The sequence below is a fragment of the Glycine max genome, chromosome 20, assembly GCF_000004515.6.
Source record: "Glycine max cultivar Williams 82 chromosome 20, Glycine_max_v4.0, whole genome shotgun sequence".
Classification (NCBI taxonomy): domain Eukaryota; kingdom Viridiplantae; phylum Streptophyta; class Magnoliopsida; order Fabales; family Fabaceae; genus Glycine; species Glycine max.
This window is the reverse complement of record NC_038256.2, coordinates 20,166,154-20,176,697: the sequence shown is the minus strand read 5'-3', so window position 1 is coordinate 20,176,697 and position 10,544 is coordinate 20,166,154. Positions and strand designations below refer to the sequence as shown.

The following is a 10,544-nucleotide window of genomic DNA, read 5'->3' as shown; positions in this document are numbered from 1 at the left end:
CCGCCTCAGTGTTTTGGGATCTCTTTAGATGTAATCGAAATTTAGATTTTGTATGTTCTTGTACGTCATCAATGTTATTTTCTATATACACAACTGTTGTTCATGTTGAGTGAACCTTAGATTCCCATTTGAGACTGAATGCAATGATTCTTGCGGAGAGTTTGCATTAGTCATTGTATTTAGTCTTGAATTTTCCATTTGGACAGTTTGGGGAGAGTGATATTTTTATGTTAGATTCATTTGTTAAGGTTATTATTATTTTGATTAATTTGATGAAATTTCAGTTCAATGCATTTCAATTTGTTCTCTAGGTGCATACTTGATTATTGGGAAATTCATTTCACCGATGGCATGTCGTGTACTTGGAGACCAATGCGAAATGCTGTCAAAATTTTGTCAAATTTTTCAAAATAATGCTAACCTTGACGTTTGAAGCTAACATAAAAGACAATCTTCCTAAATGGGATAGGGCCACACCTATAAATAAAAGTGAGATTTTCATGCATGGAATTGCTTAGATGGATCGAAGTTGGATGAATGAAAGTCGCATGAGCCCCAAATATGATGATGGCGTCGAGCAATTCTTGCTATTTGCTTCAGAAAGAGGTCGATCGAATGAAGAAGGAAAATATTATCGTCCTTGCATCAATTGTTTGAATGGAAGACGACAACTATTGGACGACATACGAGACCATCTATTGTGTGATGGGATTAAGAAGAATTACACGACGTGGATATGACATGGTGAAGTGACAGACATGCAGAGTGGGTCCCAATGTGAACCGTTTGATGTAGAAATGGGAGATCGCTTGGAGGACATGATTCATGACCTTGGACAAGAGTCTTTCTAGCAAGCACATGCCCCTGTGTATGAAGGATTGCAGAGTGATTCAAAGAAGCCTTTGTGATGCAAGCTCCATTGGAGCTTCTAGGCCTAGGATCTTCTTCATCAATGGATTCCTTTGCTCCTTGGAAGATGAATGGCAGCGTAATGGAGAAGGAAGAGAGAGAGGAGACACCACTTCAAGGAGAAGATGAGTTTAGAAGAAGCTCACCACCATAGGAGGCCATGGATAAGAGCTTGGAGGAAGAAGGAGATGAATGAAGGGAGAGGGAGAGAAGAGCACGAAATTTTGTGCTCCAAATGAGCTTTTAAATCTGAAGTTTAATATTCAAATGATCAAAGTTCAAAAAAATGCACACACATGACCTCTATTTATAGCCTAAGTGTCACACAAAATTGGAGGGAAATTCAAATTTCACTTGAATTTGAAATTGAATTTGTGGAGCCAAACTTTGGAGCCAAAATTTCATTAATTATGATTAGTGAATTTTAGTTATGATTCAGCCCACTAATCCAAGATAAATTCCAAGATTCTCCACTAAGTGTGCTTAGGTGTCATGAGGCATGAAAAGCATGAAGGACATGCACAAAGTGTGACTATATGATGTGGCAATGGGGTGTAGTAAGCAAATGCTCACCTCCCCCTCTAAAATTTAATTGGATTGGGCTTCTACCAATTCAATTAAATTTATTTCCAACCACACACATCAAATATCCACTTAATGCATGTGAAATTACAAAACTACCCCTAATACAAAAACTAGTTAGGTGCCCTAAAATACAAGGGCTGAAAAATCCTATATTTCTAGGGTACCCTACCTACATTATGGAGCCCTAAATACAAGGCCCAAAAATAATGAAACCTTAATCTAATATTTATAAAGATAAGTGGGCTCGTACTTAGCCCATGGGCCCGAAATCTACCCTAAGGCTCATAAGAACCCTAGGGCCTTCTCTTGCATCTCTGGCCCAATCTACTTGGAGTTTTCTATCTAATGCCCTTGCGGGGTAGGATTGCATCACTTTGTATACGTGGTGAAAGAATTCCTTAACCTTGTTGCCTGCGGTGTTAAGTCTAGTTATGTGAAGGCTAGGTATGGGTGGAGTGACAAAAGTTTCACCTCACTGCTTGAGGTAGTGCACAATCTGCTTCCAGAGGACAACACGTTGCCTAAAACTTACTATAAGGCGAAAAAGATATTGTGTCCAATGGGTATGGAGTATCAGAAGATTCATGCTTACCCCAATGATTGCATACTGTACAGGCATGAATTCCAAGAAATGTCCAAATGCCCTATTTGTGGGACTTCACGGTACAAAGTGAAGGATGAAGGGGAAATCAGTTATGATGAAAACTCAAAGAAGGGCCCTCCAGCGAAGGTTTTGTGGTATCTTCCAATCATTCCAAGGTTTAAGCGTCTTTTTGCTAACGAGGATGATGCAAAAGACCTTACATGGCATGCAATTGGAAGGATTTATGATGGAATGGTCCCTCATCCGGCTGATTGCTCGCAGTGGAAGAAGATTGAAGAAGATTGATGGTTTGTATCCGAATTTCGGGAAAGAGCCATGAAATCTTAGACTTGGACTAGCCAGTGATGGAATGAATCCATAGGGCACCTTAAGCACTCAACACAGTTCATGGCCAGTTCTGCTAGTAATTTTCAATTTGCCTCCTTGGTAGTGCATGAAGCGAAAATACATGATGTTGTCTTTGATGATATCAGGCCCAAGACAGCAAGGAAATGACATTGATGTTTATCTAAGTCTGTTGGTTGAAGACTTGAGAAAGTTGTGGGACCAGGGGGTTGTAGTGTTTGATGCGTTTCACAAGGAGACGTTTGAAATGCGTGCAATGCTTTTTTGTACCATTAATGACTTTCCAGCATATGGGAATCTCAGCGGTTACAGTGTTAAGGGTCATCATGCATGCCCCATCTGTGAAGAAAACACAAGCTACATACAACTAAAACATGGAAGAAAAATAGTCTACAGTAGGCATCGCTGTTTTCTAACACCCAATCATCCTTACAGACGATTGAAAAAAGCTTTTAATGGAAGTCAAGAGCATGATATTGCACCGATACCATTGACTGGTGAGCAGGTATATCAGCGGGTTCAACACCTGAATAATGTATTTAGAAATACCCAAAAGAAGGATAAAAGTAAGAGTTTCATATGGAAGAAGAGGTCCATTTTCTTTGATCTTCAGTATTGGTCTGATCTAGACATTAGACATTGTATTGATGTTATGCATGTGGAGAAAAATGTTTGTGATAGTGTGATTGGGACGCTTCTTAACATTCAAGGCAAGACGAAGGATGACTTGAATACCCGTCAAGATCTAGCTGATATGGGGATACGATCACAGTTGCATCCAAGGTCTGATGGGAAGAAAATTTACTTGCCCCCAGCTTGCCATACTTTGTCCAAAAATGAGAAGATAAGTTTTTGTCGGTGTCTTCATCGGGTGAAGGTTCCACAAGGATACCCTTCAAATATTAAGAGCCTTGTGCAGTTGAAGGAGCTTAAGCTTGTAAGGTTAAAGTCTCACGATTGTCATGTGCTCATGCAACAATTGTTAGCCGTTGCTATACGAGACATCTTGCCAAACAAAGTCAGGTTAGCCATAACTCGTATGTGCTTTTTCTTCCATGCTATATGTAGCAAAGTCATTGATCCTGTCATGTTTGATGAGCTGGAAAATGAGGCCGCAATTATACTGTGTCAGTTGGAGATGTATTTTCCCCCTGCTTTCTTTGACATCATGATTCACTTGATTGTGCATCTGGTCAGAGAAATCAAATGTTGTGGTCCTGTTTATCTACGGTGGATGTACCCGGTTGAGCGATACATGAAGATCTTAAAAGGGTATACAAAGAATCTATATCGTCCAGAAGAATCTATTGTTGAGAGGTACATTGCAGAAGAAGCCATTGAATTTTGTTCATAATACATTGAGAAGGCTAAACTTGTTGGCCTTCCTGAGTCTCGACATGATGACAGAGTGGGTGGTAAGGGTTCAAGAGGACTGCATGTGATCACTCCAAGTGTAGAAGATTTTTTACAAGCTCACTTGTATGTCTTGAACAACAGTAATGAAGTTTTGCCATACATACTTAAGCATGAAGCTTTAGTCAAACATAATAATCCAAAAATGTCAAAGAATTGGGTGTTGAAAAAGCATAACAAGACTTTCTGTGATTGGTTTAAAGATACAATCTTTGCATGTGAGAATGCTTCAGAAACATTAAGAAAGCTAGCAGATAGGCCTAAAAGAAATGTTATAACTTGGCAAGGATACGACATAAACAAGTATTCATTTTACACAAAAGCACAAGATGAGAAAAGTACAATGCAGAACAGCGGGGTCACCCTAAGGGCTGAATCTCAACACTTCGCAAGTGTGAATGACACCAATCCCTGTGTAGCTTCCATCCCTTACTTTGGGTTCATTGATGAAATTTGGGAGCTTAACTATGTGAAATTTACTGTATGTATTTTCAAATGTAAATGGGTTGATAGCAACACCGGTGCGCACACCGATGATATAGGATTTACATTGGTAGACCTAAAGAAACTTGGTTACCACAACAACCCTTTCATCATGGCAGAACAAGCTAGACAAGTATTTTACGTGCAAGACCCTTGTGTTGAAAGGTGGTGTGTGGTTCTCCATGGCAAAACAATTGGTGATAATGTAAAAGATGATGATTCATGCATGGACACCTATGTTAGTCCTTTGACCGCACAAATCACTCCTAACGTTGTCGGAGAAGAAGAAGCTGATGACGTTCATGCTAATTGTAATGATCATGATGAAGGAGAATTGATTAACATCGTCTAATGTAATTGGTGTAAGCTCCGTTGGAGCTTCTAGGCCTAGGATCTTATTCATCAATGGATTCCTTTGCTTCTTGGAAGATGAATGACAGCGAAATGGAGAAGGAAGAGAGAGAGGAGACGCCACTTCAAGGAGAAGATGAGTCTAGAAGAAGCTCACCACCATAGGAGGCCATGGATAAGAGCTTGAAGGAAGAAGGAGATGAATGAAGGGAGAGGAAGAGAAGAACACGAAATTTTGTGCTCTAAAAGAGCACTGAAATCTGAAGTTTAATTTTCAAATGATCAAAGTTAAAAAAATGCACACACATGACCTCTATTTATAGCCTAAGTGTCTCAAAAAATTGGAGGGAAATTTGAATTTCAATTCAAATTTTACTTGAATTTGAAATTGAATTTGTGGAGCCAAACTTTGGAGCCAAAATTTCATTAATTATGATTAGTGAATTTTAGTTATGGTTCAGCCCACTAATCCAAGATCAATTCCAAGATTTTCCACTAAGTGTGCTTAGGTGTCATGAGGCATGTAAAACATGAAGGACAAGCACAAAGTGTAACTATATGATGTGGCAATGGGGTGTAGTAAGCAAATGCTCACCTCCCCCTCTAAAATTTAATTGGATTGGGCTTCTACCAATTCAATTAAATTTATTTTCAACCACACACATCAAATATTCACTTAGTGCATGTGAAATTACAAAACTACCCCTAATACAAAAACTAGTCTAGGTGCCCTAAAATACAAGGGCTGAAAAATCCTATATTTCTAGGGTACCCTACCTACATTATGGAGCTCTAAATACAAGACCCAAAATTAATGAAACCTTAATCTAATATGTACAAAGATAAGCGGGCTCATACTTAGCCCATGGGCCCGAAATCTGCCCTAAGGCTCATGAGAACCCTAGGGCCTTCTCTTGCATCTTTGGCCTAATCTTCTTGGAGTCTTCTATCCAATGCCCTTGGGGGGTAGGATTGCATCAGTAATTTTCTATTTGTATATTTGATTTTGCTAGATTCATTTACATAATTCATACACATAATTCAAATTCATTAATATTTAATGGACATTTAATATCAGTCCATAAAATGGAGCAAATCAATACTACATTTCTATTTAGAATAAAACATTAAAACTAAATAGAATGTACACAAACCAATCATATGTGATTGGCTATTATATGATTGGTTTGTGTGATTGGTTTACTAATTGCATTATTGAAAACATGCATATATTGGATGAAAGCTTTGAAAATGGAACTTATGACAATTCATCTTAAATTGTTGCAGGTACTCCTCCTTCTTTAGATACTCTTCCTTCTTCCTAGCAGCTAGTGCCTCAATCATCTTTTTGTTAGCTCCAGACATTGACCTTGCTGTCCACACTGCTTTTGCAATCAGGTTACTCAACACAAATCTTATTGACATATTGTTCTTTGATTTTCCATAGATTAAATGTGTAAACATAAATTACATTCTTATCCAAACTTTGGTTTTTAGTTTTTGGTCGGAGCAAGCTAATTGAAATTGCTTAAAATAGACTCAAAGATGCAGTACCTTCAATAATTTAACACAAATTAAATGCATCTCAAAATAAGCTACAGGATGCAATTCTCAAAGTAAAAGATGCAAGTATAAATAATTATAGATGAAGACAATCATTCAAAATTTAATTTAGGTAAATTTTAAAAAACAAATAACTAAAACACGAGTTATAACTTTTTTTTTTTGTGAGAATAGATTTAAGAAGTATATATATATAATGCTTATAATTATAAGAGATGTTAACATAATTAATGCAGGTAAAGTTTTTTTAAAAAAAAATTATATTTAAAGAGAAACAAATTTAAAAATAAAAAATATGTTTGACAAATTAAAAAAATTAAATTTGAAACAGAAAAAGATTAAGTCCCTTTCAAGATATTTGACTTTAATTTAATAAATAATTTGAAAATAATAAAAAGATTAACTCGGCCCCCCACCTAGATTTATCACTGTCTTTAAAGCAATTGTGCCCCCCACCTTAGATCAACAAGAGAATGAAATAGAAGTGAATTTCGTTATCAGGAACAAGTTATTGCTTACCAGATACCCCTAATGCTAATAGCCTAATAGAATAATATATTAAAAAATTTAAATAGAGAAAACTAATTCCACACTGCTGTAAGGATTATCAAAAGTTATCTGAAGCCAACCAAATATTTTCCAACTAGATGCTACACTTACTATGGCAACAACGCTTCTTAAAATGTTATCACAGTACTTTTTGTACCCAAAACCATAAATTGAGAAGGTTTTTTTTATTTTGAAAGCTGAATTTGTTCAGAATTTTAATAAAGCCGTGTCTAATATCAATAGTAGACAAAAAGGTCCGTAGCTTACAGTCTATATATATATTCTTTATCTCTTTTGACTCATTGTCAACAGACATACTGCACAACCCAAAAGGCGGTCCCACACCAGCTTCTACTTTCTCCATTTGTCTTCCCTGGAGACTAAGTTTCTGTTTTGTGCTTTCCTTTTTCTCAGTTTCCAAGCCACCATTATATGGCTCTATAAGCTGATGCATTAAAAATAACAATCAGAATGATAAGCTAGCTAACAAAGAACATATTTACAGGAAAAACATCTCAAAATTAGTTATTGTTGTTCACAGACTAATATGGAAGCCATGTAGTCATGACATTCATTGTTGACATGTAGGAGGACCACATAAATGGTGGCTTTGAATTTAAAACTAGCAATTAAGATAATATCTTTATCCTGTTTAAGTTGTTCATCATATCTAATTATTGAAACAAACAATTTGTACCTTCAAACTATCCTCAAGTCCAGCAAATAGGATCTGTCCATCAGGATGAAAAGCAATTGAGCGTACCCCCGAAACCTAATACAAAGTAATTTATACTTATTAGAGTTTACTATTTCATGTAAATTTACAGGCTTACATTAGAAGAAAAAGCAACATGCTATACCTACCATGCTACAATGACAACTAAGCTACATCGTAGTATATGACTTAAAACACAAAAACACATTAACATATTATGCATCTGTAAGATACAAAACAGGGCAGGATACACTAGCAATTTAAAGTTACAGAAATGTTCTAGGTCACAACTAAAGTAATCATTTTGCATTTGGAAACTATCCACAACAATGTGATGGCAAAGGGAAACTGGTAAAATAAAAAGTGTCAACTGTCAAGCAGGGTTATCCATTGAAAAGGTTACCAAAGAGATTCCAAGAAAGATAGTAGTGGTAAATAGAACTGATCTAAATGTATTAAAACTAAAATTCAATTGATAAGAGGCAGATTTGGAAGCAGAATATATGGTATATTAATGGTTATAATTGATTACCTCAAGCATAGTAAGCTTTTCAATCCCCTTTGGTGTTCTGTCCAACAATTGCTTTTGATCCCTCAACTCCTTCAGAAATTCTTCACTCACCACTTCATATCACTTCATGGAGTTTAGTTATTCATCATTCTTTTTCACCATCCAAAACAGGTCCTTTATCTTGTTCAACTCTGATTTTGGTGAGATTTTGAGAATTTATGAAAATTTGATAAAAGAAACAAGAGAGTGTGGTTGGAGAGTGGGTGAGGTTTTGAGACTTTATGAAGAACTAATGAAAGTAACAGTTTTGAAACAAGAACGAGATTGAGATAAAATTGGAAATTTATCATAGAGAATAAATAATTTCCTAAGTTAGAATCACATGAAAAGTGATGAAAGAAAGGTATCTTCTGTTTGGTATAACTTTGGGAAGGAATTATTCCAGAACCCAATAACAAGTTTGACACCATTCTTTTCTCATGAAAATTTGACACAGTAGTTTATCCTTTCATTCACAAATGGAATTATTCAATCTACACAGCTTTGAGGTCCTAAACCAACACAACTAGTGATCTTAATGGTTTGGCTTGGTGTGATTGTGTAGAGTTCACCCCTTTCTTCCAGCAACGCACTCCTTAATCTCCTCATCATAAGCATATAATCAATAGAAATTACTTCTCTCACAACAGTTTCAACCAATAAATGGAGAAGTACTACGTCTATCTACAATCTACAACACTTGGATGCCTATATATTTAGAACTTTTTTCTCTCTGTCGCAACCTACCCTTCGGCGGGACGGCAATGCGAGGGCTCACGGGTGCGTCTTCCAAGAAAAGGAAAATGCGCGGAGTCGCCACCAACGTTTATTCGAGGAAAACGTCGGAAAAATCGGAAAAGATGTGGTCTACGAACTTTAAGTGTGAAAGGTTTGGGAGTTGTTTTTACGCACGGGGAAGGTATTAGCACCCCATGCATCCGTCACAAGGGACGGCAGCCTTTAATCAAGTGTGCAAATATGATTTCAAAATGTTTCATTTCCCCCTTTTTTATGTTTGTCTTTTTTATGCCTTTTTTATCTTTTTACCTTTTTGTGGTCGACAAGGGTGTTTCCCTTGCTCCTACGTATTCCTTAATTGTGATAAGGAAATCAGACCTACGTAGTTCTATGAGAGCTAAGCGTTGGTTAAATTGTTTTTATCTTTTTTGCAAGATATATTTTGACTGAATAAAAGGTCATTTAAGGTGTTGGACCATTAAACGATCTTTTGATTCTTTTGAAAGGAGAGAAAAAAAAATTAAGGCATTGGACCATTAATGATCTCTTGGTTTTTTGAAAGAGGTGACAAAGTTATGTGTTTGATTTTAGGTTTTTTAAAAGTCCACGTTTAACCAATAAAAGCAAAGAGGACCATTTCAAGGCGTTGGACCTTAAAATGGTTTTTAGGTGATTTTTAATGACAAAGCTTGATTTGTGAGTTGATTTTAGCCTTAGTTTCACTTTGGTTATTAGTCAATTCGATTAAGAAAAATCCCAAAGAAAAACGTTCGATTGATTTTTTTTTTATTATTTTATTTAAAGATATTTTTTTATTATTATATTATTATTTTGCCTCTTTTTGGTTTTAAACGTGGTTACAACGTGAAAGATCGGTCGGATTTTATTCTAACAGAGATTAAAAGATATTACAACTTAAATGATCAGTGGAAATTTATTTTATTTTTGATTAGGCGAGAAAACGATTTAAATAAATGGTTAAAGCACGTCAAAAGGGGGTACGGAAAGCAAACGAAATAAAAATAAAAGCACACGAAACAAGTGGGGACCACTAAGGGCACATAGAATGAATTGAAAGGTTCGATTTCGGGAACTTACCGGTTGAAGACTAAAGAACAACGAAGAACGATGGAAAACCTTCACGAAATCGCCCACGGAAACGTCTCGGAAGCGTTATGGAAGCGCCTTGGCTTTGATTTTCTTCACGGAAACAATTTTTCTCACTAATTTCAAGTGAATCCCAGGTACCAGGAGGGTTGAACGAATTTGCTCTACCCTCTTTCCCCTATTTATAGGGGAAAAGAGGGAGGTGGTTCAAGTGAATCCCAGATACTAGGAGGGTTGAACGAATTTGCTCTACCCTCTTTCCCCTATTTATAGGGGAAAAGAGGGAGGTGGTTGCCGCCCAGCTCGCCCAGGCAAGCTCAGCTAGCACAGGCAAGCTGGGTTGCTTCCACCAGAAGGCACCGTCTTCTATTGGAACACCCTGGAAGGTCCAAGTGGGCCTGGTTGCTATTTGCACACCCCTATTTACTAAATACACCCTTGCCTTTTCTTTGCTGATTCTTTTTTCGTAACGTTACGGAACTTTACGGATTACATAACGATACTTGTTTTCTTTCCATAATGTCATGAAACTTTACGGATTACGCAACCATCCCTGGACGAAATATGGGTATGACAGTTGCCCCTCTTTACTTGTCTTTTACTGGAGATAAAAGCGAAGTAAAGATAAGACA

General features: G+C 36.7%; 1 protein-coding gene across 1 annotated transcript; it reads right to left on the bottom strand.

Annotated features, from left to right (window-relative positions):
• Positions 1–5,612: 5,612 nt before the first annotated feature.
• On the bottom strand, positions 5,613–8,845 carry LOC102667622 (katanin p80 WD40 repeat-containing subunit B1 homolog KTN80.1). The gene is made up of 4 exons (XM_006605524.4): positions 8,050–8,845; positions 7,500–7,574; positions 7,070–7,247; positions 5,613–6,072 (listed from the first exon to the last, which is right to left on the bottom strand). Exons 1-4 carry the CDS (start codon positions 8,056–8,058, stop codon positions 5,903–5,905), a joined length of 432 nt encoding a protein of 143 aa, XP_006605587.1. The 5' UTR covers positions 8,059–8,845; the 3' UTR covers positions 5,613–5,902.
• Positions 8,846–10,544: the final 1,699 nt, after the last annotated feature.

Coding starts and splice junctions, on each gene's coding strand:
- LOC102667622 (XM_006605524.4), bottom strand. Junction 7,248..7,499: donor GACTTGAGGATAGTTTGAAG/GTACAAATTGTT, acceptor TTAATGCATCAG/CTTATAGAGCCATATAATGG. Junction 6,073..7,069: donor AAAGAATATATATATAGACT/GTAAGCTACGGA, acceptor TTGCAAAAGCAG/TGTGGACAGCAAGGTCAATG.